At 57.3% G+C, this 25,738-nt stretch overlaps 1 protein-coding gene across 4 annotated transcripts in view; it reads left to right on the top strand.

Moving 5' to 3' along the window:
• Casz1 (castor zinc finger 1) overlaps positions 1-25,738 on the top strand; it is a 117,043-nt gene that overhangs the window by 43,455 nt on the left and 47,850 nt on the right. For 2 of the 4 annotated variants that reach the window (XM_048350219.1, XM_048350218.1), the window contains exons 1-2: positions 22,545-22,717; positions 23,166-23,204. In XM_048350219.1, the coding sequence (XP_048206176.1) occupies positions 22,669-22,717; positions 23,166-23,204 (88 nt within the window). In that variant the 5' untranslated portion in view covers positions 22,545-22,668. Of the gene's footprint in view, positions 1-10,912; positions 10,965-17,262; positions 17,775-22,544; positions 22,718-23,165; positions 23,205-25,738 lie in introns of those variants that run through there. The other 2 variants (XM_048350220.1, XM_048350221.1) reach the window with 2 other exon arrangements.

Below are 25,738 nucleotides of genomic sequence, written 5' to 3'. Positions count from 1 at the left end.
CCTCTGCCCCCAGGAAGCGTTTGATGAGAGCAAAGCCATCGCCCCAACCACACCTTTCTGTATACCCGCCGAAGGCTTTGCCTCCTCTAACCAGCTGGGGGTACGGCCCCAACTGGAAGGAGACGCAGATCTTAGCGCTCGGGACGCCCAGGAGAGCCCAGGACTCGGAAGTCAGTGGGGCAAGGGGAGCGGTAGAGGAGGGAGGCTTCTCTGCGCCTCCTGTCTGGGGTACTCTGGCCCCCTGTACCCCGGTTTCCTAAGGACTCGATGGTCCTTTGTTTACTTGTTTTGTTTTTGTTGCCAGCCCTGGGCCTTGAACTCAGGGCCTGAGCACTGTCCCTGGCTTCTTTTTGCTCAAGGCTAGCACTCTGCCACTTGAGCCACAGCGCCACCTCTGGCCATTTTCTATATACGTGGTGCTGAGGAATCGAACCCAGGGCTTCATGTATACGAGGCAGGCACTTTACCACTAGGCCATATTCCCAGCCCCTCCATGGTCCTTTGTTTGATTTATTTTTTAAGTTAAGTTGACAAATAATGGCATTTACCTATTTGTTCATTTTTGAATTCAAGGCCTCATGCTCTCATTTGGCTTTTTTTTTTTTTTTAATGAAATCTGGCACTTAAACCACAGCTCCCTTTCCAGTTATTTTGCTGGTTAGTTGGAGAGCAGAGTCTCTTGGATTCATTGGCCCAGGCTGGTTTCAAACCTTGCTTCTCAGATCTCAGCCTCCTGAGTAGCTAGGATTACGGCCATGAGCCTACTGTCCTTGAGAGCCAAGAGCTGGAGTCCCCGCCACAGGCCTGGCCTACCCTAGGCTCGAGGTGCCTCTGGTTGTAGGCAGTTGTCCCCGCTTAGGTAACTGGCAGAGTTGGTTGAGACCCCTCCAACGGGACAGAGGCTGGCAAGGCCGGCGCTGGCTAAAGGCCCAAGCAAGCTGATTTTGAGAGGTACTCAGGAATGAGCACCCTGTCTCTGGAGCCGGGAAGCTGAGTGAGCTCGAGCTCCCTCATGTAAGCAGCTTTGAGCCAGGAGCCCAGCGGCGGGGCTGGGCCAGCAGGCCGAGGGCCAGGCAGGTCATCTCACAGGGACTCCTGGAGCAATAGGATTCATTTGGCTGCTTGGGGAAGGGAAGTGCTGGGCGGGGTGGTGGCTGGGGGGGGGGGGGGGAGGACGGGGCGGGGGAGCTGGGAGGGGTGGGGGGAGCACGCTGGCCAGGGCAGGGCAGAGGCTGGAGGAAGCTGCAGAAAGGCCGAGGCCCGGAGACAGACAGGAAGAATAAATGGAAGTGACAGGGTCAGGCCAGACCTTTGTCCTGCAGCCTGATTAGAGAGTCTGCCCTGGATTTCTGAAACTTTGGGATGTTGTCCGACAAACTGGAGCTTAATTCTGTCAGAGCGCTGGGGAGATTAGAATTGACATCCTGGGAGCACATTCCTGGCTGGGCAGAAATCCAGCCCCCGCTGGGAAAAACCTGTGAAAGTATGGCCAGCCCGTGGTGGCGGCGGGGGTGCCCGTCAGCGCTGGTGGCCACGCCAGCCCTGGGGGGGTTACAGCCGGGGCCTTTGGAAGGCTGGGCTGCAGACTGGAAAGCTCGGGCGCGTGCAAAGAACGCAGAGCCACTGGGAGGCTGGAGAGGAACGGTCAGACTCGTGCTTCTTAGCAGCGGAGCCACGGGGCCTGCCAGAAGGCAGCGTGGGTTCTCTGGCCGGATTTCACCCCCCCCCCCCCACGCAGGGTGGCAAGCACTAAGTCCCCAGCAAGAGGACGCCCCTGCTGGCACATGGGAAAGGCCCCTGCTGCTGTGCCAGTGCATCAGCCTGGAGAAGACCGGAAGTGCCCCCCAGGTGGGCCTGGCTCAGCCTCCCAGAGCGCCCATGAAACTCCCACCCAGACTAAGCAAGCCCAGGCCACCCGATGCCTGCGGCCTCCAGGGAGGATCACCGCCCCGAGACCCAGAGACGGGGCTACAGGACAAGCCCGAAGGCCAGGCCCCGTCACCCCAAACCGGGCTGTTTCCGGAAGCACTGAGTACCCCCTCCCCGTTTCCCCCCTGAGTCTAATGACTTCTAAATATTGGTAAATATTTTGGCTAATGCAGGTTCTCATGGCAGAGAGCAAAGCCGTCTGCAGTTCAGGACCTACAAATTATTTATTAAAGATCTGAGATGCAGCGCAATTATGTGGAAAGAACCCAAAAAAAAATTTAAATAAATAAGTAACAAAATAAATAAATAACAGCCCCACTGGCCTCTTGAAGGCTTGGGGAGCTGCACACATGATTGCAGACTTGATGAAATCCCCCCGGATGTAATGAGCTGATTTTCTGCTGTTAATATTGCATCTGCTGATGAAGGATTCGTTAGGATAATGGAACGAAGCTAAAATATAAATGACTCCCTGTCAAGAAGCAGCTTTTGTTTGTTGATCTCCTGACAGTTCCCGGGCCAAGGCAGGGGTTGCTGTGTGCACAGGCATTCAGGAGTAGGCAGGAGGGGGGCAGGGAAGGGGGAGATGAGAGCTTAGGGGACCCCTGGAGCCCCTGGCTCTCCGTTACCTGAGGCTTTCCCTTCTGGTTAGACTGCTCCACCTTGGAAAGCCCTGGAGTCCTGGGGGGCGGGGAAGTCACCAAGGCAGAGCTGAGGGTGGAAAGCTTGTTGCTGGGAGAGGCTGGGTAGCAGCGGAAGTTATCTGGGGAGCCGGGCAGAGGGATGCGTAGTGAGGAATGGAGGGCTTGGGATCCGCACTGGAGAAGAAACGTCGTCTCTGTGTGCAGGGCCGCAATGGTGTGTGGGACACAGAGTCACAGGGACTTGAAATGGGGGGGGGGGGAGCGGTCCTAAGGGGAGGCCCATCAAGGAAACCGCATGGCCTTCCCACAGTGCGCGTTCACTGAGCTCTTCTTGCCCAGCGATAGCTCAGATGGCCATTCACGTCCTTCAGTACGGCTGGAGGGAGAGGGGGACCCATTTGGAACCCCCAAGTTTTTATACGGCTGGCTAGACTCATCTAACACGGCTGCTGAGCTGAGACGCCTGTCTTTCTCCAGGCCATGTCATGTTAGCTGACTATGACACTATGTGCACACTATAAAATTTACCAGTGACCCTCACCTGTGTGTTGTATGTGCCTGTCCTAGGACTTGAACTCAAGGCCTGGGCACTGAGATTTTTTTTTTTTTTTTTTTTTTTTTTGCTTAAGGCTAGGGCTCTACCACGTAAGCCGCATCTCTGCTTCCTGTTTTGTTTTGTTCTGTGATTCATTAGCAATAAAAAGTCTCACAGACATTCTTTCCCGGTCGGGCTTTGAACCACAATCCTCAGATCTCAGCCTTCTGAGTAGCTAAGCTTACAAGTGTGAAGCCACCAGCTCTCAGCTCCATTGTGGCCATTTTGAAGTGTACAATTCAGTAGCATTAAGTGTATTCATGGACTAGACAACCGTCACCAATGTCTAATTTCAGAACTCTTTTTCCTCCCAGAAACTCTGCACCCTAATATTAGCAACCATTGCCCCTTCCCCCCTTCTCTGACCACCACTGCTTGTGTGGACTGGACTGTTCTGGATAGTTTGTATTAGCAAAGTCATGCAATGTGTGGTACATTTTCCCTGTGGTAGCACATGCCAGGACTTCCTGCCTTTTTTACAGCTGAATAGTATTCCATGGTATGGCTCGATAGCATGATTACCCATTCCTCATTCACAGACCTGGAGTTGGGTCTACCTTTTGACTATTGTCAATAATGAACAATTTGTGTGTAGGAAATTTGGGTTGAATCCCTGTGTTTCATCTTTGGGGGCTTATGGCCTGGGAGTGGAGCTGCTGCTGGAATTCTCCCAGCTCTGTGTGTGTGTGTGTGTGTGTGTGTGTGTGTGTGTGTGTGTGTGTGTGTGTGTGTACACATTAATATGAGGGCTGAACTCAACTTGCACTTTCTCTTGAGGTGTTTTTGCTCAAAGCTCACGCTCCACTGCTTGAACCACAGCTCCACATCTGGCTTTTTGGTGGATAATTGGAGCTGAGAGTCTCATGAACTTTCTTGCCCTGGCTGGCTTCTAACTGTGATCTAGCTCAGATCTTACCTTCCTGAGTAGCTAAGACCATAAGCATGAACCATCAGATCCGGGCCTTCCCTGAGCTTTATAGAGACAGGAGTGTAGAAGTGAATAGCGGGTACCTACCACGCCGAACAACGGGCTGAGCATTGCTTCTGCAGGTCCTTACGTAGCTGGTGATGTATGACACGTGAGATTCACACTGGACTCTGACCAACGCTGCACTTGTAGCTGTGTTGTTTAATTTCCCTCCTGCCCGACGCAGGGTCACACACGTAGTATCTGCTCAGCGCTTGCGTGGAGGGCTGTGGAATGAGACTCACTTACGGGAGCGGCACAGTGATCCGCCCCACTCCTGACCTTGAGTGGACGGAGCCTGTATTGGACATTTCTCAGCCCTTCCCAGCATGACCTTCAAGACCCTTCGAGAAAAGGGAGCCCACCGGCCCACTAACTCCAACCTGTCTTCTTGAGGACAGAACAGGTTCGCCCAGGAAGATCTGAAGCGGCTGTGTGGCAGAGCCACTGGGAAATGGTGGCCTGTCTTTCTCCAGATGAATCCCAGGGAAGGCAGGGAGCCCCGCTCTTTGCCTAGGGCCTGGAGAGGAGGAGGCAGGGCCTCAATCACCCTCAAGTCCCTAGCCAGACATGGGAACCCTCCGCAGACCTGAACTCCAGGGCCCTCCCTCTGGACCCCAGACAGGAATTTGAAAATTCTGCCTCCATTCAGTCTGGAGGCCTGCTCCTACTCCTGGCCCTGGACAGCCCCACCACCTGCCCCTCCCTGCCTCGGGCCTGAGGCTGTCTTCCCAGTGTGGGGACCGGCTGCCCGCCTCTGTCCGGAGCTGGCACCTGCGGGTCTGCGGCGAGCTTGCGGCCCTCATTGTCCTCCTAACCACTGTGTAAAGATTTCAAGCTTCCTTTGACCTTTCTGTTTTGCCTGGTTATGCTGCGGTGTCCCACTGACACCAGTCCCCTGCCGTTTGACGGAGGGAGGCGGGGGACAGAAGGGGGACCGTCCCCTGCCTGTGGCCTTTCTCTCCCCAAGCCCTCCTCCCCTGTGGCACTTTGTATTTTCTTTCTTTTTCCCCCCTCTGTGTCTGTCTGTCTGTCTGCCTGTCTGCCTATCTGTCTCTCATTCACACGCACACACACACACACTCTCTCTCTCTCTCTTTTACTCTTTTAACATGGTTTTCCTAAAAAGTTTTTTAATCAATCAAATTTGAGGCAGAAAATAGGTTTTGTCACGCCTGGTCCCGGGATAGTGTGACTCTCACTCAGGTTCCTGACAGCTCTTCAATGGAGGAAGGAGGCCAAACAGAATATTTCTCCGTGAAAGTGCCCGTTTCCATGACACCGCCCCCTTGTTGTCTGTGCTGCCCCCCACCCCTCCTCAAACTACCCAGCTGACATAGCCCCAACCCCTGTGAAAGGCCTGGCCAAGGAGAGGGTGTGAGAGGATGGGAGGCGGCCCAGGGCAGCCTGGGCTAGGGGGTGGGGAGCCCGGCGACCCGACAGCTGCCCTGAGCCTCTGTGGCCTGAGAGGGCTGGGAGAAGGTAGGATCGTAGATGGGACGGGGGCTGGGAGAAGGTAGGGTCGTAGACGGGACAGGGGGCTGGGAGAAGGTAGGATCGTAGACGGGACAGACGGCTGGGAGAAGGTAGGATCGTAGACGGGACAGACAGCTGGGAGAAGGTAGGATCGTAGACGGGACGGGGGCTGGGAGAAGGTAGGGTCATAGACGGGACAGGGGGCTGGGAGAAGGTAGGATCGTAGACAAGACAGACAGCTGGGAGAAGGTAGGATTGTAGACGGGACAGGGGACTGGGAGAAGGTAGGGTCGTAGATGGAAGAGAGGGCTGGGAGAAGGTAGGGTCGAAGACGGGACGGGGGCTGGGAGAAGGTAGGGTCGTAGACAAGACAGATGGCTGGGAGAAGGTAGGGTCGAAGACGGGACGGGGGCTGGGAGAAGGTAGGGTCGTAGACGGGACAGACGGCTGGGAGAAGGTAGGGTCGAAGACGGGACGAGTTCTAGGAGAAGGTAGGATCGTAGACAAGACAGACGGCTGGGAGAAGGTAGGGTCGAAAACGGGACGAGTTCTAGGAGAAGGTAGGGTCGAAGACAAGACAGACGGCTGGGAGAAGGTACGGTCGAAAACGGGACGAGGGCTGGGAGAAGGTAGGATCGTAGATGGGACAGACGGCTGGGAGAAGGTAGGATTGTAGACGGGACAGATGGCTGGGCGAAGGTAGGGTCGTAGACGGGACAGGGGGCTGGGAGAAGGTAGGATCGTAGACGGGACAGATGGCTGGGCGAAGGTAGGGTCGTAGACAGGACAGGGGGCTGGGAGAAGGTAGGATCGTAGACGGGACAGACAGCTGGGAGAAGGTAGGATCGTAGACGGGACAGACGGCTGGGAGAAGGTAGGATCGTAGACGGGACGGGGGCTGGGAGAAGGTAGGGTTGTAGATGGGACGGGGGCTGGGAGAAGGTAGGGTCGTAGGCAGGAGGCGGCCTGTTCTGCAGAGTCAGAGCCTTCGTGTTTAGGGAGCATTTGGGCTGTGGAGAGGGGCTCCTGAGTCCAGCCCCGCTCCAGCCAGAGGGGTTTGTGCATGGACTCTAGAGCTTCAGGTCCTGGAACGCTGGCCCCGGAGCCTGTACAGCCTTCACTGTCCTCTCTCTGCCTTCCTGGTCTTTCCCCTCACTCCTGGGCTTTGTCCTTGCCTTCCTTCCGAGCCTCCTCCGACTCCAAAATCTCTGGTTCCCTCCACTCAGCCCCTTGCAGGCCTTCAGAGTCTTCCCTCCTGCTCCTACCTCCCTCTTCCTCCATCCGGTCCTGGTCTTTCACCCTCTCCTCTTCCCTACTCTTCTCACTCTGTTTTATAATTAATGATTAGTTTTAATTGGTTTGCTTAGGCAGCCTGACAGCAAATTAACAGAAACCAACCAAGGCTGCTGCCAGGCTTGGGTGGGAGACCACTGCACTTCACTCTGGCCAGGGGGAGGGAGGGCAAGGCTGACCTACAGACGCACTTCCTGGCCAGGGGGCTGGGCGGGCTCCAGGGAGGCCACGCCTCACCTGGGCAGGCGCGGCAGTTCCAGGGGAAGGAGGCAGCCCTGGAGGCCTCGCTTGGCCAACGTTCCATGTGCTTTTGCTCTTACTCACCTCAGTCTCCTTTGCGCCATGTTTTCACACCAGTGGCCTAGGCCTATAATCTTAGCTTAGGAGGCTGAGATTTGAGAATTGCAGTTCCAAGCCAGTCCCAATTAACTACCAAAAAAAAGCGCCAGAGTGGAGCTGTGGCTCTATTGGTAGGATGCTAGCCTTGGGGACAAAAAGCTCAAAGACAGCACTCAGGCCCTCAGTTCAAGTCCCAGGACCAGCTGCTCCCCCCCACCCCCCGAAAAAAAAAAAGAAACTAGGTTGGGTAGAAGGTGAGAAGGGCTTCTGCTTTTAATCTAGGGCAGGGTTTGCTTTTGTTTGTTTGTTTTCTTAACTTTTTTTTGGTCTTTTCTGGGGATCTAACCCAGGACAGTTCCCTTGCTAAGCAAGCACTTTGCCACTGAGCTACAGGCCAGCCCAGGATTTGCTTTTGAAACCACTGTCCATACTTACGCTATGGCTTGTGGGGTTGGCAGCTTGACTTCTCTGGGGCCAAAGATTCAATTCTTTCACATGGACAGAGAAGAGGCCATGAGGCTACTGTGAGCTCTGCTGCCTGCCAAGAGTCAGCCCATGAGAGCCTAAAGCTACCGGACCTGGCCCTGCTTCTAATTTGCCGTATGCCTCTGGACAGAGCCCTCAACTTTCCAGCCTCAGCTATCTGGTCAGAGTAGTTAGGATTAAGAACATTGCGTGGATGGATGGATAAATGGATGGATAGATAAATGGATGGATGGGCGTATATGTATGGATGGATAGGTAGGTGTATATGAGAGTGGATAGATGAATAGATGGTGGATGGATGGATGGATGGATGGATAAATGGGTGGATGGGTATATATGGATTGGTGGATAGATGGGTATATATGAGAATGGATAGATGGTACATGGATGGATGAATAAATGGATGGATGGGTGTATATGTATGCATGGATATATGAGAGTAGATGGATGGATGGATGATAGATGGATGAATAGATGACGGGTGGATGGATGGTGGATGAATGGGTGGATAGATGGATGGATGGATGAATGGATGGATAAATGCGTGGATGGATGGTGGATGAATGGGTGGATAGATGGATGGATAGATAGGTGGATGAATGGATGTGAGAGTAGACGGATGATGATGGATGCGTGGAAGGGAGGGTGGAAGGAATGGATAGATGTGAATGGGGATGGATGGGTGGGTGGATGGGTAGATAGATAGATGGATAGGGGAGAGGGGAGTGATGGATGGATAGATGGCAGAATGGGTATGCTGAGATCTCTTGGACATTTTCTTCCATGACCTCTGAGCATATTCTTTTTCTCTTAGCCTAGAAGGATTTCGATTAGCCTCAGCCTTCTCTAGGGTAAGACCTCCATCCTGGGTTTTTCTAGCTGCTGTATACCACCCCGCAGTCTGACAGAATCCTTCCATGATGGTGTCGACTTTCTCCTTCTCTGCTCATCTGTGGGTGTGCTGTTCACTCACTGGCAGTGTCAGGCACAGGGAGGAGCAAAGACAGGAAAAGATGATGTCCAGGAGGAAAAGAGAACCGGCGAACTGGAAACCCAGAATACACCCAGAGTCCTAGATACCCCCAAGAGACAATGTCCATGCCGCCATCGGCCCAGCCCCCTGCCCCAGACAGGTGCGGGATGGGCCTGCAGGGCTGGCACGTCCAGGAGACCCGGATGTGCGCGTCCCCGCCCCTCCCCCGCCCTCCCCCAGCCCCAACCAACTCTTAGAAAGTTTCCTCCCGATTGTTCTGTGTGATCAGATCTGCAAGTTGCTCTCTAAGCTTCTTGTCACATTTTGACTTAATGAAGTGCAACTGCTGAGGGATTTGGGTTCAGCGCTCCGGTCTCCCGCGCTCCCTTGTTGTCAGAAAACAGGGGTGGTTGGGGACGGCAACACCGCACTGCAAGTCGTTATCATTCCGGTCAGTCTGTTTAACACAAAATTAAACAAAGAACTAATTAGTGCCTCATGAATTAATAAATGCACAGTTGCCGGGGAGGATGGGAGGGGAGAAAAAGGTGGTAGAAGAGAGATATTGGAGTTGTGGAGTTGGGGGGCTTTGGGGGTTCAAGGGAGGCTGGCCCATCCGCCTTGACAGATCTCAGGCAGGAGAACTTAGGATGGACAGGATTTAGAGGAGACTTCCGGCCGGAACACGAGCCCTGCCAGCCGAGCCCGCCCAGCACCTCCCAGAGGACACTTAGGGGTCTCCACGCTGGGCCCCAAGGCCTAGACCACGGTCATTGTACTTCGCCCCGTTGCCTCTCTCCCCAACTCTGTCTCTGACTCGCCAGGCCTCTGCCTGCCTTTCCCACCTCTGCACAGACTCCCCTTTTTCCCCCCTCTACTGCCCCCTATCTCAGTTGCCCACCTCCAGTGCCCCCTGTCCAGGCTGTCGGATGCCCCACGGGGCAGCTTTCCCCAAACCACTGGGTGTTTGGGCCTCGGCCCTTTCGAAACCTGCATCTGGCAAGGTGAACTCTGCCCCGGTGGGTGCCCTGTGCCCAGCAGCCCGGCACAGGCGGCACACGCTGGCAGAGAGCAGAGCCTTCCTTAAGAGGGCATGTCAGGTACAATTAGCATGATGTGTCTAAGTACGTCCTGGGAACGGGAGAGCAGGGCGGTGGGACTGGGTGGCATTCCGGAAGCCCTGTACAAGGTCACCTCATTTCTCCCAATCCCCCCAATCTGATTTGGGGATTACATGGCCTAAGGAAATTGGTGTTATTCTTCTTGCATCATTGATAAGCCACAAATGAGAGAGAGAGAGAGAGAGAGAGAGAGAGAGAGAGAGAGAGAGAGAGAGAGAGAGAGAGAGGCAAACGGAACAAGCAGCAACCCTTCCCGGAGCAGGACAGTGCTGAGGTTGGCGTACAGAGCCTGGCCCAGGCAAAGGCATCCAGGGCCAGTTGGGCAGGCAGAAGGCTCCATGTGTCTTTCCTCAACCAAGTCTGTTCCATTTGAACTTGGCTCCCTAAACTCCTGCTCCGGTAGAGGGGTCAGCCCGAAAGCCAGGCTAAGTTGTATGTTGGACAAAGGCCCTCCGTGTTGTTGAGAGATCCCTTGCCCCACGTGGACCCCCCCGTGGGGGCTGGCATGACCCCAAGTGGAAGGTCCTGTCCACAGCATGTTGCTATGGACCTGGGCCTCCTGGTGCTACTCTGCTCTTGCCTCTCCCATATGTCCTTGCTATAGGTAACAGCAGGGAGTCCATCATTTTTACTTTCAGGAGCCAGGAGACAAGAATAAAAGAGTGGTTGACACTATATTCTGTCGTTGTCCGCGGGCCTCCCCGCTCAGTCACTGTAGCTTCACAGCAGCCTGGGGGCCCATAACCGGTGCCTCCTCCCATCACCCCCTCCCGCAGCCCCACCTGCGTCTCTGCCTCCACGGAGGAGTTTGTGAAGCACGGTCTGTGCCTGGGTAGGGGTCTCCTGAGGGCTGTCCTTCCCTCCATTCAGTCCCTGCTACTTTGTGAATTTGCCAACTCTGGCACCGAAATGGGCCGCAACCGGGACTCACTGAGCACGCCCGAACCACTGGGCCCCTCTAGTTGTCCCTGGGTGATTCGCCCTACTGCCCATAGGTGACAGGGAGTCCTGAGACACACACAGAGATTGGGGGTGAGGGAGACCATCGGCTTCCTCTGCAAATCCTAACAGGCTCCTTTCTTTCCCCAGGATGAAGTGACAGCCCAGCTGGGTTCAAAGCACCTGCAGGACCTGCTATAAGGTAAGTCACTGATCTTATGCGTCCCCCCCCCCCATAGTAACCATTGGCCTGACAGACATGTCCCTTTGGGCTGGGTTCAGTCGCAAAGTTGGGGAACAGGAGCCATGCCACCCATTGCAACTGGACATGACCAATCTTGCATGGTTCTTTGTGGGGTTGTTTCTGTCTGTGTGTGTGTGTGCGTGCGCGCTTGCGCTACTCCTGGGGCTTGAACTCAAGGCCCAGGTGCTGTCCCTGAGCTTTTGTGACTCAAGGCTAGCACTCTCCCATTTGAGTCACAGCTCCCTTTCCGGCTTTTTGGGTGATGAGGGGGTTGGGTCTCACGGACTTTCCTGCCCAGCCTGGCTTCGAACCGCAATGCTCAGATCTCAGCGTCCCGAGTAGCTAGGATGGCGGGCGTGAGCCACGGGAGGCCTGGTTCGGGCTTTCTCCAGCTGGCCATGCGCTGGGGATGTGTGGATTGCACTTGGGGCAAGGCAGGCGCCCCAGGCCGTGCAGGGTGGTTGGGCGCGGTGGTGCCTGGGCTCAGGCTGCCTGGAGGACCACGCGGCTCTTTGCAGGCTGGTTCCCTTTGGCTCTCCTAGAAGCTCCGCTTCGTGCCCCGCAGGGAGAAGCCAGTGGGCTCTGGAACCCTCTCTGCCTTCTCTGGTTGAGACGGTGCCTCTAAGGCCGTGTCTTCCTTCATCACTGAGGGGAAGGGGCCGCCATGTCCTGTCTTGCCCAGGCCTTCCCAGAGGCTGGGCCCATGAGGCTGTCACAGTCCTCCCGGTGGCTCGAGGAACCACAGGGCCACCGGGCCTCGGCCCCAGGCAGTGCCGTGTCAGAGGTGACCGGTGGAACGCCAGTGTTATGTAAATAGAGGGGCCTGCCTGGCGGGCGAGCTGGCTGGCGGCAGCCATCCATCATCCCGGCTCTCGGCGGGGCAGGGCACAGACAAGGCACCGTGCGCTTGGCTCCAAACCTGTTTGTTTTCCCTTTGTCTCTTGTATTCCGAGAGGCCTCGGCTGAACGGGCTCCGGGTTTTGTCCCGTTGCCCTCCTCGCGCTAGGGAAGATGGGGGGAAGGGAGGAGAGTCCCCGGCTCCCACCGCGGCATCCCTTTCGGACTTCAAAGGCTCCCCCAGCATTGTCTGCGACGGCGGGCAGTGGCCCTGAAAACGTGATCAGAGGCGGCCCGGTGTAGGGCAGGCCCGGCCTGCGCCCTGCGCTCTTGCTGGGGCGCATGGATTCCTCCCTTTGCTGCCAGCACCACCCTGGTTACAGCACCAACTCCCGGGTCCTCCCTGGCCGGCCTTTCTCTTCCCAGACCCCTTCTCGCTCCCTTGGAGCTGCTCCTTCCAGGCCCTTCCCACTCTCTGAGACAAACTCGCGCGTCTGTCTGGAAGGGCTTTCCAGGGTCCTGAGAGCTGGAACTTGGCTCCCCACACCCGGCCTTGCTCTCGGCCTTCGCTTTGTCCATGCGCTGCACCCCAATCTTGTTCCACCCCCATCCGGAGACAACAGCGTAGGGCAGGCGTCCTAGTCCTCAAAGTCAGTTCCAGGGGCTTTGATTTTCCCGAGCAGTCCTGGGAAAACTATTGCTCCTAGCTTACCTTTAGCCACACGCCGCCCCCCCCCCCCCGCCACCTTTTAATAAAGTTTTACTAGAAGCCATCATACCACCCGCACACTGGCAGCTCACACCTGTCTGTCCTCCTAGCCACTCAGGAGGCTGAGATCTCAGGAACCATGGTTCAAAACCAATCCTGGCAGGAAAGTGGTGTGAGACTCTTATCTCCAATGAGCCCGCAAAAAGCCGGGAGTAGAGAGGGGGTACGGCTCAAGGGGCAGAGCACCAACCTGGAGAGGAAAAAGCCAAGTGAAAATAGGAGGCCCTGAGTTCAAGCCCCCGTGTCGGCACAAAAGAAAAGGAAAGGAAAGGAAAGGAAAAGAAAAGAAACAACCGTGTTCATTCGTTTTCATATTGTCAGTGGCAGAGCAGCGTGGCTACCTCGGAAACTGATCAACAAAGCAGAAACTATTGATTATCTGGTTCTTCACAGAAAACGTTGGCTGGCCCCGGCCTGGGAAGGTGTCTGTCCTCATTCCCCCCTCTCCCAGCGCCCCCCCCCCACGTGTGGGTGTGCAGTTCTCCAGTAGGACGTGTCTGTGCCTGGGTCCTCAGTGGGATTGTGGAAGGGACCCCGGCTCTTATCTAGGAGCCCCATGACGTGACATGGCAGGCCTCGTGAAGCCCCGGTATGTGGGGGTGCCCCATGCCTCCTCTCCTCGGGGCCCCATGCTCTGCTCAGACCCTTCTTCCTGGAAGTCCCGGCGCTTCTCTTCTGCCCGCTCCTACCCTCAGCCTCCCTGTGTGTTTCTATTGCCTTTAACTTCCGATCTACAATTCCTTTTTGCCAAGAAATGGCGTCCTGGGATGGGGATATGGCTTAGTGGTAGAGCGCTTGCCTTGCATGCATGAAGCCCTGGGTTCGATTCCCCAGCACCACATACACAGAAAAAGCCAGAAGTGGCGCTGTGGCTCAAGTGGTAGAGTGCTAGCCTTGAGCAAAAAGAAGCCAGGGACAGTGCTCAGGCCCTGAGTTCAAGGCCCAGTATTGGCAAAAAAGAAAGAAAAAAGAAAAGAGAAATGGGATCCTGCTTTGCTGCCAAGATGCAAAGGTAGAAAGAGTGTAGGGTCCCTCGCTGATTCCAGGGTCCCGTGGAAGAAGATCAAGCCCCCGGGGCATGGACTGGGCAGTGCTGGGCTTCTCACTCCTGTTGCTGAGCCCCCGTGAGGCACCCCAGCCTCTCCAAGGGCTGTCTTCTCCATCTGTAATACGGGGTCCTGCCTGCCCCGTGCTGCAGGCCATGGCACGGAGGACCTGGGGTGCTGGGGGGGGCAGACGGGGAGGCGAGGGGGGAGCCTGGGGGGCCATGCTGCGGTTCTGGCTGAGAAGGTTCTGGAGGTCACTCCAAGAGCACTTGCTCTGTCTGGAGGCCCCTGGTGTGGCATCACGGCTGGGGGACGGATCTGGGAGCCGGACTCCAGTCCCTAGAGGAAAAGCAGACAGGGAGGGGGGAGGAAAAGAGAGAAGTCTGCAGCTCGGCTCACTGGCCGCCCTCTCCTGCCGGCTCTGCCACCGTCCAGATGCCGGGCCTCTGGCCATCTCTTCTCCCCTTCAGACCTCCTCTCCGCACCCCGGAAGTTTCTCTTTCTCCTGGCCTTCCCACCGCCCATGTCACCACCACCACCACCCCCAGAACTCAGGCTCCCTCTCTCTTCCTTTCCCTCTCTCTCTCTCTCTCTCCTTTTCATCTACTCGGAAGGCTTTACTTTACTTCCTTGTCACCCTAATTGATTGCATTAACCTTTCAGCGTATTGGATTTCCCCGGCATCGTGCAGAGAGCCCTGTGCAATATGCTTATAATCTGAGCCATAATGGACAGTTTGCAGTCAACAAGCCCCTTCTCCCCTAGGCCCCGTTGACATCTCTCTTGCCCAGGCCATGCTGGCCACTTCCCTGGCTGGCAGGGGAAGGGCAGCACCATGGAGCCGGGAGGAAGTGACCACACACTTGGACCTGCTGATGTGTTTCCCTGCCTCTCCCCTCCCTCCCTCCTGCCTCTGGCCTTGCATCTCCCTTTCCAAGCTCCTTGGCCCAGTGCCTGCCAGGCCTTGGGTCCTTGTGAGTCCTCTTGGCTTGGCTTTCTACTCCTGGGGATGGTGAATAAGTAGCTGCTGGGGCGGGCTCGGAGTTGGTGAATGAGAACTCCTTATCCTACGCAGACGGCTCTCAGAGCAGACTGTCCCCGAGAGGAGAGATCTCGGGTCTACACTGGCGTTTGAGGCGATGGAAAGGGCTCCGCGGACTTTCTGGAAGCTGGGCCACTCCTGGGAAAGATGTGGACGCACAAGGAAGACAAGGGGGAAGATAGAAAGGACAGTCAGGGCTGGCTGGGAGTGAGCCAAGCAGCAGGACTTCCCCTCACGAGCGAGGACACAGCCCCCGCCTCCTGTGCTCAGGTCAGCTTCGTGGGATTTCAGTTGTTGGTGGGCCATGTCGCAGGGTCTTCACCGAGCGATGACAGAGGAAATAAAGCAGTAAACCAGGAGAGCCCCCCCCCCCCCGCCTCAGGCAGGAGACCAGTGGAAGACATGGAGGGAGGGAAGGAGGAGGGAAGGAGAGGATTTGGTAGGACCGGCCTCCTCGATGGGCACTGCTAGGCCAGCAGTAGGCCGAAGAGCCAGCCCCAGGCCAGCATCCTGGTCCTGGGAGCTCAGCCCCAGGCTCAGTCCAGGCCCCCCGTCAGTCCTGACCACAGCCTCGGCCCAGGAGCCTGATAGACGGAGGCGTCACTCACGATGAGACAGGATGTCAGGTTGAATACATTAGTGTCAGGCTGGAGGAGCGGGACGGAAGCTCCCATTAGCCCTGGTGGTACTTCCTCTCTCCCACTCGGTCCTCCCCCCGAGTCCGCGCCCCGTCATCGTCTTCTGCCGACCACCCCCACCTCCTTCTATCACTCCATCACTCCAAAGGGCATGCTTTGGCACCAGAGGGCTGGACCTTGGTCCTTCCCATCCTCTCCCAAGGATTTTGGGGTGGGAAGAGGGCACGGTAGCGAGAAGCCAAGCAGCGAATTAAAGTTTGTGATTGTCAGTGTCAGAAGATGCTAAATAACCCTGTAACTAGTATGAAGGTGAATTCACGGTCTGCTGCACACGGAGAATATGAATGTCTGTGAGACGGGCAAGTGCGCTGCCCGGGAGGCCGCCTGCCACGGTGGGCAGCCTCCTCTCCAGGGACTGGAGGGAGGCGGGAGGAGGCCGTGCCCTCTCCCACCCCTGCCAGGGAGCAGCTGCCCAAGAGCCCCCACCAGGCCCTTGGGGGCAGCTGAGCAGCTTGACAACCTGCCGGCCCTAGCCAGGGGCCCAAGGAGGCGTTTGTAAGCTTGACTAGTGTGTGCCCACGGATCCCAGCTCAGGCTTGCTGTTGACGGACAGCGGGTCCTTTATTGAGCACTTACCTTGTGCCAGGTCCTGTGCCCGCCCCACAACGCCACACAGTCAGGGTTGTGATGAGTCCTCCCTTTTCTCCTCCCTTCCCACCTTTTTTTCCCCCATCACCACTTGGTTGAAATGTCACTCACATACCGAAAGATTCACCCTTTTAAAAACACACCGCTTAGTGTCATTTAGTGTATTCATGAGGTTGTGTTAGCCATTGCCACTATCATTTGTGAGTGTGTGTGTGTGTGTGCGTGCGCGTGCGTGTGTGCAGGTACAGGGGCTCGAACTCTGGGCCTGGGTGCTGTCCCTGAGCTTTGGTCACTCAAGGCTGGTGCTCTACCATCCACTTCTGACTTTTGGGTATTTAATTGGAGATAGGTTGCCTCACAGACTCCCCTGCCAGGGCTGACTTCGAACCACAATTCTCAGATCTTAGCCTCCTAAAAGAAACTCAAGACCCCTCGCCACCCTACTCCTTACAAACCTAAGCCCCCCACTCATGTAGGTGGGAGGCTCTGAGAGTGTGGGTGGCTTGGAGATGATGGAGCTGGGGTTGGAATCCAGATGGAGCGACTCTAGAGCCAGTGCTCTTGTGAGGGATTTTTCAGTGTCCTGGTTGCACACACACACACACACACACACACACACACACACACACACGCCCCACTCCCTAGCACGCGTTTCTGACGGTTTGGGCTTGGGTCTGTACATGCCCCATCCAGACATCATAGCCCAGGCAGCAACATGCACCTCTCCTCTCCCCAGGTACGCTGGCGACTGCAGAAGAGCTTTCCACACACCTCTTTCAGAACAGCCCCCTCCCGCCCGGCCCCGCCCCCGGCCCCGCCCCCGGCCCCGCCCCCCTGCCCACCTCCACAGCCAGGCTCTCACTCTCGGGAGGCTGGCTTGGCACAGGAACTGGTAGCAACCAGACAGCCCAAGTAGCCAATGAGGCTCAGGTGGTTTGGGAGTTTTAAAAATGAGAAATCCCCATGTCTTGTGATAATTGTAAGTGTAATGAAGTGCCAACACAACATTCCAGAACAGTCCCTGCCCAAGTCAGGGCCAGGGGCAGGGCTGTACCCACAGAGCAGGCCCCCAGCCCCTTCCCTGTGTCCTGCCCATCCTAGGGGCCCCCTTCGGTTTCCCTCCTGCTCTCTCTGGCTTCTCTTCTGCTGTTTCTCACCCTTTTTTTGTCCCACCTGCCTTTTTCTTCTCTCACACCCCAAAACAAGAAAGAAAGAAAGAAAGAAAGAAAGAAAGAAAGAAAGAAAGAAAGAAAGAAAGAAAGAAAGAAAGAAAGAAAGAAAGAAAGAGAAAGAGAGAGCCAGCTTTGTCACACAAGCTCTTGCATTTGCAAAATTTAGGAATTAATGTGAAACTGTCACTGCTTCTGATAAGAGATAAATACGAAGACCAGAGACAAAGGGAAAAGTAGACAAGAGAATGACTCTGTTGGGTTGAGTGTGGGTTTTTTTTTTCCTCCTTCTTCTCTCCCTCTAAAGCGGAGGATCCGGCCGGGCCAGTTTGGATATTTATTAAGAAAAAGCCAAAGATAATTAACTTTTTTGTTTTTGTTTTGTTTGCGGGTGCCTCCCCTACTGGCACTCCTGGCTGCCTGGCAGATCAGACTTGCTCGCTGCGCCCTGGGTGCTGGGCTGCCGGCAGCTCTGTGCTGACTGCCCTGGGCCTGCCGGGGCCGTCGGCCGCCCTCCCCCCACCCCCTGGCTGGGGTCTTAGACCCTGAGCCACCTTATGCCACCACCGATGCCACTTCCCCAGGCTCTCCTGGCTCACAGAACACCCTTTAGAAGCGGGTAAGTGGTATGGGGGGGAGGGGCTACCGTTGGGATTTGGGCTAGCTCTTCCCTGGGTAGGGGGGGCACTTAAGTGTGACTCCCCAAGGGGGCCAGCGGGGACCAGCAGACTCCTTCTGGCCTGTTGAGGGTGGCTAGCTTCCCAGGGGCAGGAAAGGGCTGGACGCATAGGGTGAGGCCTGATTTGAGCCATGCCCATGCCACTCTTACCCCGGGAGTCTGGTCCTCTGCCAGGACCTATGGTTCCTGCGAATGCCTTGAAGAAGACTGTGGGCGACGGAACCCTCCTGTGCTATCTGTTTACTCGCAATACCTGGCTCCTGTCGTTCCCATCTCTGATCCAGCCTGGGCTATCAGATCCTGGCTGATTGGTCGGAGAGCTGGGGCCCGGGCAAGTTGCTGGCTACATCTACCCAGCTGCCCTGGAACTACATGGAGTCCTGATGCCAAGCGGTGGCCTGAGCCCAAGCCTAGCTCACGGGCCAAGAAGATGGCCCTGAGAATTAGAGACCTCCTAGGAGCAAGGCAAGAGCCGAGGGCCACGGAGAAGCCGGGTCAGCCAGGAGAAGGAGAAAGGCTCGCGGGCCCACGCTGGTCCTGGGTAGGGGCCCAGACTGCCCCTTGTTAGGCTGGTACGCCATAGTCCCTCCCCTGCCCACTCCCTCTTCTCGGTACCCTGGCTTCATCCCAGCTGGGCAAGGAGACAGCCATTGAAAGGTCCCTCCAGGTGAGAAAGCTGCTTTGGAACTGGACAGAGGAAGACATTTTTCAAGGATTTTTGCTGGCCCTTTTTTTTTTTTCTCTGAAATATAAGGATGTGCAATTTTTTTTGGTTTCAATTTAGCATTGGAGAATTTTATAATTTAGTAATTAAAATCTCTGATAGGCTTTAGAAATTGCGGCTAATTGAATTTAATGGGAAGATGATTTTCAATTTTATTTGATTACCGGGACCCCTGGCATCGGTATTTATGGGAAAAAAATGGGAAATGTGCTGTGTGGGCTAAGATGGCATAATTGAATTAGGGATAATCGGATTTCTCCGTCATGAATTTCACTATAATTTTCCTATAATTTTCCATTAGATATCTAGTTTACAAATATTCACAAAGAAATGAAGCTCTTTCGGAATGGAGATTGCTGGCTAACAGGATTATGGGCCGAGCGTGCGGCCGTGCCAGCCCCGGTCCTGCCATAATGCAATCCCTGTGTCTGCCTTACACTTAGCGCGGCCTCGGCTCCTCTCTCCGCCACCCGCTCTGCTGCTCCTTCCTCCTCCGTTTCCTCCTCATCCTCCATTGCCCCCTGTTCTGACACCCGCCTGTCTGTGGCGCATGATCTTGGCTGCATGCAAGCCATGGCGCTTCAGCGCTGCCCTCTTGTGTGCCCCCCCCGCCCCCACCCCCTAACACTTCCGGTCCATCCACACGGCTCACTGCCGTGCTTTCTGACACCCTCTTCCATCATCAGCCTCAGGAGCACACTCGCACACAAACACGCGGGCTCCCTCGCAGGTGCGAACATGCTTGTTCTCATGCACACGCAGTCCTCTGGCCAAGGCTTCTGTACCCTGGCCCAGTCGCTGCAGAGGGAACCAGTTTATTGGGATCCTGGGGTGGGGTGCAAGAACAAAAGGAGCTTTGTTCGAGTTTATGTGAAAGTTACCAATTCAAAAACGAGAACAGATAAAGCATGAGATACCTGGTGTGTAAACAGGTTGGTGAGTTAGAAGGCCTGGGGCTCGGGAGGGAGAGGGAGTGAGTGGGCACACTGCGGGTGCAGAAAGACGGGAGCCAGGGTGGCAGTTTGCCTGGGGAGAGGGGGTGACCCTGTGGGATCGCCGGGTGGGTAGGATTGCTAGGGGTGTCCCTGCTCTACTTTTTTTTTTTTTGCTTGAGGTGGGTGTCCTAGCAGGAGCAGAAAGCTCGAAGCCAGGGCCTAGAGTCCAGGAGGAACTCTCGTAGAGCATTGGGTGTTCCATTCGCTGAGCCGGGCACCAATGGCTTCGTGGTGGCCTGGCCTCTGCACCTCAGAGGTCTCTCGCATCCGGGTCACGGAGGCAAACGTGGGTCTTCATCCTAATTGATTCTTGAGCTCCAGCTCTCTCCCCTTGCGGTGAGCGCATAAGCAGAGGCAGAGAGAGGAAGAGAGCTGGGGATCTTCCATCGCCAGCCTGACGCCTCAGCCCTCTGCCTAGGCCTCAAATGCCAAGTTGGCCTGAGTTTGGTTTTTTTTGCCTCCTTGATCTGTTCACTTCCACCGAAGGCGTCCTGCTTGGGGACAGGGCCTGCTCTGCCTACGGTGGCTGAGGGTGGCCACGGCTCTCCAGGCTGCCCACAGGGTGCTACCAAGGGTGGCAGCATGATTGCACCTCTAGCTGGCTCTGGTGCACTGTCTTCTCCCAGCTTTCTCCAACCTGTCCTGTCAGCCATTCCTCCCCAGCCCGTACTCACTCGAGACCAGAAGTTATTGGGTAGCCAATCCAGTTGGCCCTACTGGGAAATGGAAGGAAAGATGCTCTCTCTCTCGTCTTCCCAGACCCTCCTCAGAGGTCAGCGCTGCCCAACACCAAGCCAGCCAGAATCGGTGTAGGTCCACTAGGCAGGGAGTTCCTCATCTGTGCAGATATCTTCAAATGCACTCAGATACCACCCATCTGTCCCTGGCATCGGGCTTCCTTCTAGAAACCTAGTGGCCTAGAAGGGAGGCAGAGGCTCCGATCTTGGGTGTGGGATCGCTTTACAAGGCAAATCTGAAGAGAGCAGAGTCTTGCTTTGGGGAGTCCTGGGTGGCAGCGTCCACAGCAGGCCTGTGCTCTAGAGGATCTCTGGGTGTAGATGTGCCCCTCCAAGGGCCCGTGGAGGCCTAAGGGGGAGACGGTGGATTGGTTTAAGGACCCGTGTTCCCTTGTTCAGGGCTTTAACCTCAGTGAATCTGGGCCTCTCCAGCTGCTGTTTGAGCCTAGGAATGGGAATGGTCTGCAGGGTGCGTGGAAGCCAGGAATGGGGGTGGGGAGGGGGCTGCCAAAAAGGCAGCGGGGAAGGAGATGGAAAGAGGGAACGAGGCTACGTTCTTTGTGAGGCCATTTAGAACTCAAGAACAATTTGAAACAGAAAAAGAAGGAGAAAGTAGGAGAAAGAGTAGATTGTTAACTCCATTGACGTCTTTGCCCCAAGGCCTCCTTGGGCCCCTCCCTTTGCAAAATAGAAATATTGCAAAAATAGGCCAGCGCCATTTTGCGGAATGCTTCCCAGACCAGGGAGAGCCTGGCCCTGCTCTCCCTCCCCGCCAAGGCAGGGCGGCCTCTTCTGAAACTGGGGAGAAGGACGGAAGGGAGAGAAGAAGGCAGGGGGAGAGAGGGCTGGGGACGGTGGCACCACAAAACTTAGTTGGTCCTGCTCCCCACAAGGCGCTCTTCTCGAGCCCTTCCAGGCCAGATGGCTAACTCGGGCCATTAACATTTATGGCTACAGCAGGGCCTTCAGGGATGGTGGTGAGGAACCGCGGAGAGGCCCATCAAAGCATCTCCGGGAGGAACAGTGTTTGGTCCAGCCGCAGGCTGGCAGGGGCTGGAAATGAGGTCCCACGTCAGAGGGGCCAGGGCCCTTCCCTGGGACCCCGGGGAAGCAAGTGGCGGGGCGCTGGGTCCCTGGCAGCGGCCCCAAGGGCCCCGGTGGAGGGAGGCAACGCTGGCCGGGATGGGTGGATGGGGAAAAGGCGGGAGGAAGGGGCGCGTCGGGCAGTGCCGGTGGCCCCCACCCCACCTTCGGGCTGGAGCAGGAGGGGGAAAACCCGGGGCCCAGGGTCGTGGTCTCCCGGAGGGAGGAGCGCCCCAGGGCAGGCGTGGAAGGGCGCCCAGGCCCATTTGAAAGGCAACCCCAAAGCCAAGCGATGGGAAGCCCAGAGCGGGTGCCCGGGCGCGCGCGCGCGGGAGCGGGAGCGGGGGCGCGCGCTCTCCCCGGAGCGCGTGGCCGGCGCGGGGGTGCGCGCGCCGGGGAGCGCCCGGCGGACGAGCGACTCTCCCGGACACGCCCAGCCCCGCCGGCCCGGGGACGCCTTTCTTCCTCCAGCTCCCAGTGACAGCGGCGAAAGGACGGGCGCGGGTGGGGCGTGGGGGAAGGAGGCGAACGCTCCCTCGATACCCGCCGAGTCCCGACAGCGCCCTGCCGCGCGTGGGCTCTCACCCGCGCCTGCCCGCACCCGCCCGCGCGGAAAAAAAAAGTTTGCGGGTGCGGGCGGGTGGGCGCGCGGGCGCGCGCGCGCGAGCTGGCGGGGCGACCGTCGGTCCGCGCTCGCGGAGCCGGAGCGGCGCGGGCGAGTGTGCGCGCTCCCCACGGCCGCCCCCCCCCCTCCCCGCCCCCGCGAGCGGCCGGCGCGTGCCCGAGCGCCGTCCCCGCGCCCTCCCCGCCCCCCCCCCGGGCCCAGTCCCCGCCTCTCTCCTCCTGAAGTCAAAGGTTGGGGGGGGGGAGTGACGGAGCCAGTAAGGAGGCCGCCCGGCCGCGCGCGCCCCCGGCGTGTGAGCCTCCCCGGGGCCGCGCGGCGCGCTCCGGGTGCGGCGCGTGCGCGCGCCCATTCACCTCCAGCCCCGCGGGCCGGGCCGGGCGTGCGTGCGTGCGGGCGGGCGGGCGGGCGCGCGGGCGCGCGGGCGGGCCGAGTCTGATCTTTCACCTGCCGGAGCGGCGCGGGCCCGGCGAGGGGCGGGGCCGAGGCCGCCCTGCCAATCACCTCGGCGCCTGGCAGCGCCCCGGCCGCTCCCGCCCGCCCGCCCGCCCGCCCGCTCCCTCCTGCCAAACTGTTACCCTGAGTGTTACCGTCAGGAGCAATGACATCAGGGTTTTAAAACAACTTGTTATTCGGGGAGTAATCAGTTGCAATTAGGCATTAATTAAGTATTATGAAAGTTGATTATTTAAGTGAATTCGGCTTTCGACTCTCCGACTATGGTGAGTACTGGGAGCGGGCGGGGAGGGCCGGGCCGGGCGAGCACGGCGACCCCCCCCCTCCCCCGGGCGGAGTGGCGGGGCCGGGGCCGGGGCCCGGGGCCGGGGGCGGGGGGGCGGGGGGGCCGGGAGCTCGGCCTCGCCAGCCCCGCCGGGTCCCCCGGGCCGCCGGGTGGATCGCGGCCGCCCGCCGCGCTCGGAGCTCGGAGCTGCGGGGCGCGTGCGGGCCGGCCGGAGCGTGAGAGCGGGCGGGCGGGCGCGAGGCGCCGAGCAAACTTTCCGGGTCCGATCGGGGCCCGGGCCGGCCCGCGCCCCGCTAGCCCGGGATGCGCCGGGCCGGCCGGGGGGCGGGGGGGGACAGCGGGCCGGCGGGGCCCGGGAGCCGGCCCGACACTGAACACCCCTCTCTTCTCTCCCCTTCTCCCGCTCGGCGTGCTGCTCCTCCTCGAAGAGTTTGGGACCAAGGAGCGCAGGATGGATCTCGGAGCAGGTACGGCCGGTGGGCGCCCGCGGAGGCCCTTTCGCTTTTCTTTCGGCTCTTTCGCGGAAGTTATTCTTCGTAGCCCAATGAGCGGGCGGCGGAGCGGGGTGGGGGTGCGGGCCGGCGCCGGGGAGTCGGTCGGGCCGCTCGGGGCTGCGGGCCGTCCCCGGGGCCCGCCTTCCCGGCTTGGCTTTCTGGATGGCGATAGTGTGATTATTTGCTACTTGCTTAGTGACTGTGACTAATTTGATACTTGTCATTATGAAAGAACTGAGAGAGGACTAGGAGCTGGGGGGGCAGAGAGAGAGAGAGAGAGGACTTAGGGGGTTCTGCTGGGGGTTTTTGTTCTCCTGTTTGTTTAATATATATATGTGTATATATATATATATATATATATATATGTATGTTTTTCCCCTTGCAAAGATCTCTGTGTGTCTAAGCTACGGGGTGTGTGTTTTTATTTTTATTTCTTTTAGTGGGGGGTGGTGGTTTAGTTTTTGAAACAGCGTCCTGTTGGGAAAGGTGGTTAGTCTGGTTTCGGGGCGACTGTCTCAAGGTAAAGGAATTTAATTTATTTGGGACAAGGCTGTGTCGGATGATCAAGCTGCTTATTATGGCTAATGAGTGTTTTTCACCTGAGAATCTGTGGGCTGAGGCTGCTGTTATCAGTTCAAAGTGAGGGGCCCAGGACTCTCTCCCAGTCCCCTTGTTAGCCCCCACCCTGGGAGGTGCTGATGGATCAGACCTAAATTTAGGCTTGTGAGTTTGGGGAATCTGGTAAGAAGCTGTTGGTCAAGCTCCAGATAGCACACGGCTGGCCTGTGGGGCAGACTCCGTCCTGAGAATTTGGTATCTTACTAGTTTTGGTCTAATTTTATTCAAGAGTTCCCTGGAAGTGAGTTGAGTGAGGCTTGCTTTAAGGCTCTCCTTGGGCTTCCTCCAGCCCTCTTTTATTAAAACCTAAGTTTTGACCAGGACCCCTCGCATCTTCAGGGGTCAAAACCATCTCCCTTCTTCCTACAAGACACAAACTGGTTGCTAACTCATCAAAACAGACCTCCATCTGTCTCGCTTAGGAGAATGAAGGACGGTGAGAATGGCCTGTGTTAGAGTTGGTCTTAGAACTGTTCCTGATAGGTCCAACTTCATGGTGAATTCAGGAGCTGACCCTCTGACCCTCCGAGGTCAAAGGAAAGACCGAAAGGTCAGGAGGGGCAGTAGATGTGGGCAGTGTGGGAAAGATGGCATGGTGGCTGGCTCTAGGAAAGGGTGTGTGATCTAAGGGATGGGACAGGACTTCCAGAGTTCTGACTCTGTCCTGACAGGTGTGATCTTGGCTAATGACATCTGGAGGTCCTCAAGACCTCCATGCCCAGGTAGAGTGTGACACCCCCTGCTGGGCAAAGTGTTGAAGGTATCTGAGGCCGCCCTGCCCTCCCCCCACCCCCGCCCTCCCCGCCCACAGAGAACAGACCCGCCCCTCTCACTAATCAGGTGTCTCATCGCCTCCCTCTCAGACCCCACCCCCTTTCTTCAGAAAGGAGGCCCCCACCCATCCCCGCCAAGAAGCAGACCTCAGATGGGCCAGGAGTTGGGCACCACCCCCTGCCTTGCCTGGAGCTGGCAAACCTGCTTGTGGGCGGGCACAAGGGACCCAGGTATTACTCAGCTGGAAAGCAGGCCCTCCTGTTTTCCTCCTAGCCAGGGAGCCAATTGGAGCTGGCACCCTTCCTCCTGCCATGCCAGTCCCTCCCAGGCCACCGCCGCCGTGGGTCACAACGCCACAGCTCTTCTGGGAGGGGTCCTGAGTGCCTGGCAGGAAGCACGGGACAGAGCCTCCTGTGGCATGTCTTGGGGCCCTAGGAAGACTGACTGTTCCCAGCACTCCAGGGAGCATCTTTGGAAACTTTTCCTAGAAGCCAGAAGGGCCCTGGAGGTTAGTGGAGCGGCCACTCCCACTCCCAGTGGGACCCACGCCTGGACTCTGGCCATGCCGAGAAGGGAGGTCCAGGATGTCAACGTTCTGTTTCCTAGAGAAGGCATCTGGTAATACTGTCTGCCTCTTCTCTGAACTTGGAAGTTTCACTTAATCTCAGCACTTCAGAAGAAAAGCACTTTTTTCGCACTTCTAAAAAAAAAAAAAAAGGGAAGCAGATGGGGACTCAGATCTGTCTCCCCCAAGCCTGACTCTAGGGCAATTCAGTGCCCATCTGCGGGACCTAGGGACGTCTCCCTTGACCTCCCGAGCCCACAGGGGACACAGCCAGGCCCCGAGCCAGGCGCAGTGTGGGGCTCTCTTCCTTTGGGGACAGCCCAGGGACGGCTTTGGCTGTCAGCACAGTTTGAGGCTGGAGACACAGGCCCCCAAAAGGTTGCCAGCCCCAGGGACCGCCAACAAGTACTAGATCAGGCTCGTGCCTGACGGTCCTCCAGCTCCGGACACATGGCCTGTCCCAAAGCACTCTGGTCACAAGTAAATCAGTGGCAGGAGGATCCTTCTCTGGAGGGGACCCAGAACCTCAAGACCTTCAAGACCGTGTGGA

This window comes from Perognathus longimembris, chromosome 7 (genome assembly GCF_023159225.1).
Source record: "Perognathus longimembris pacificus isolate PPM17 chromosome 7, ASM2315922v1, whole genome shotgun sequence".
Lineage (NCBI taxonomy): Eukaryota > Metazoa > Chordata > Mammalia > Rodentia > Heteromyidae > Perognathus > Perognathus longimembris.
This window is presented reverse-complemented; position numbering and strand designations above follow the sequence as displayed.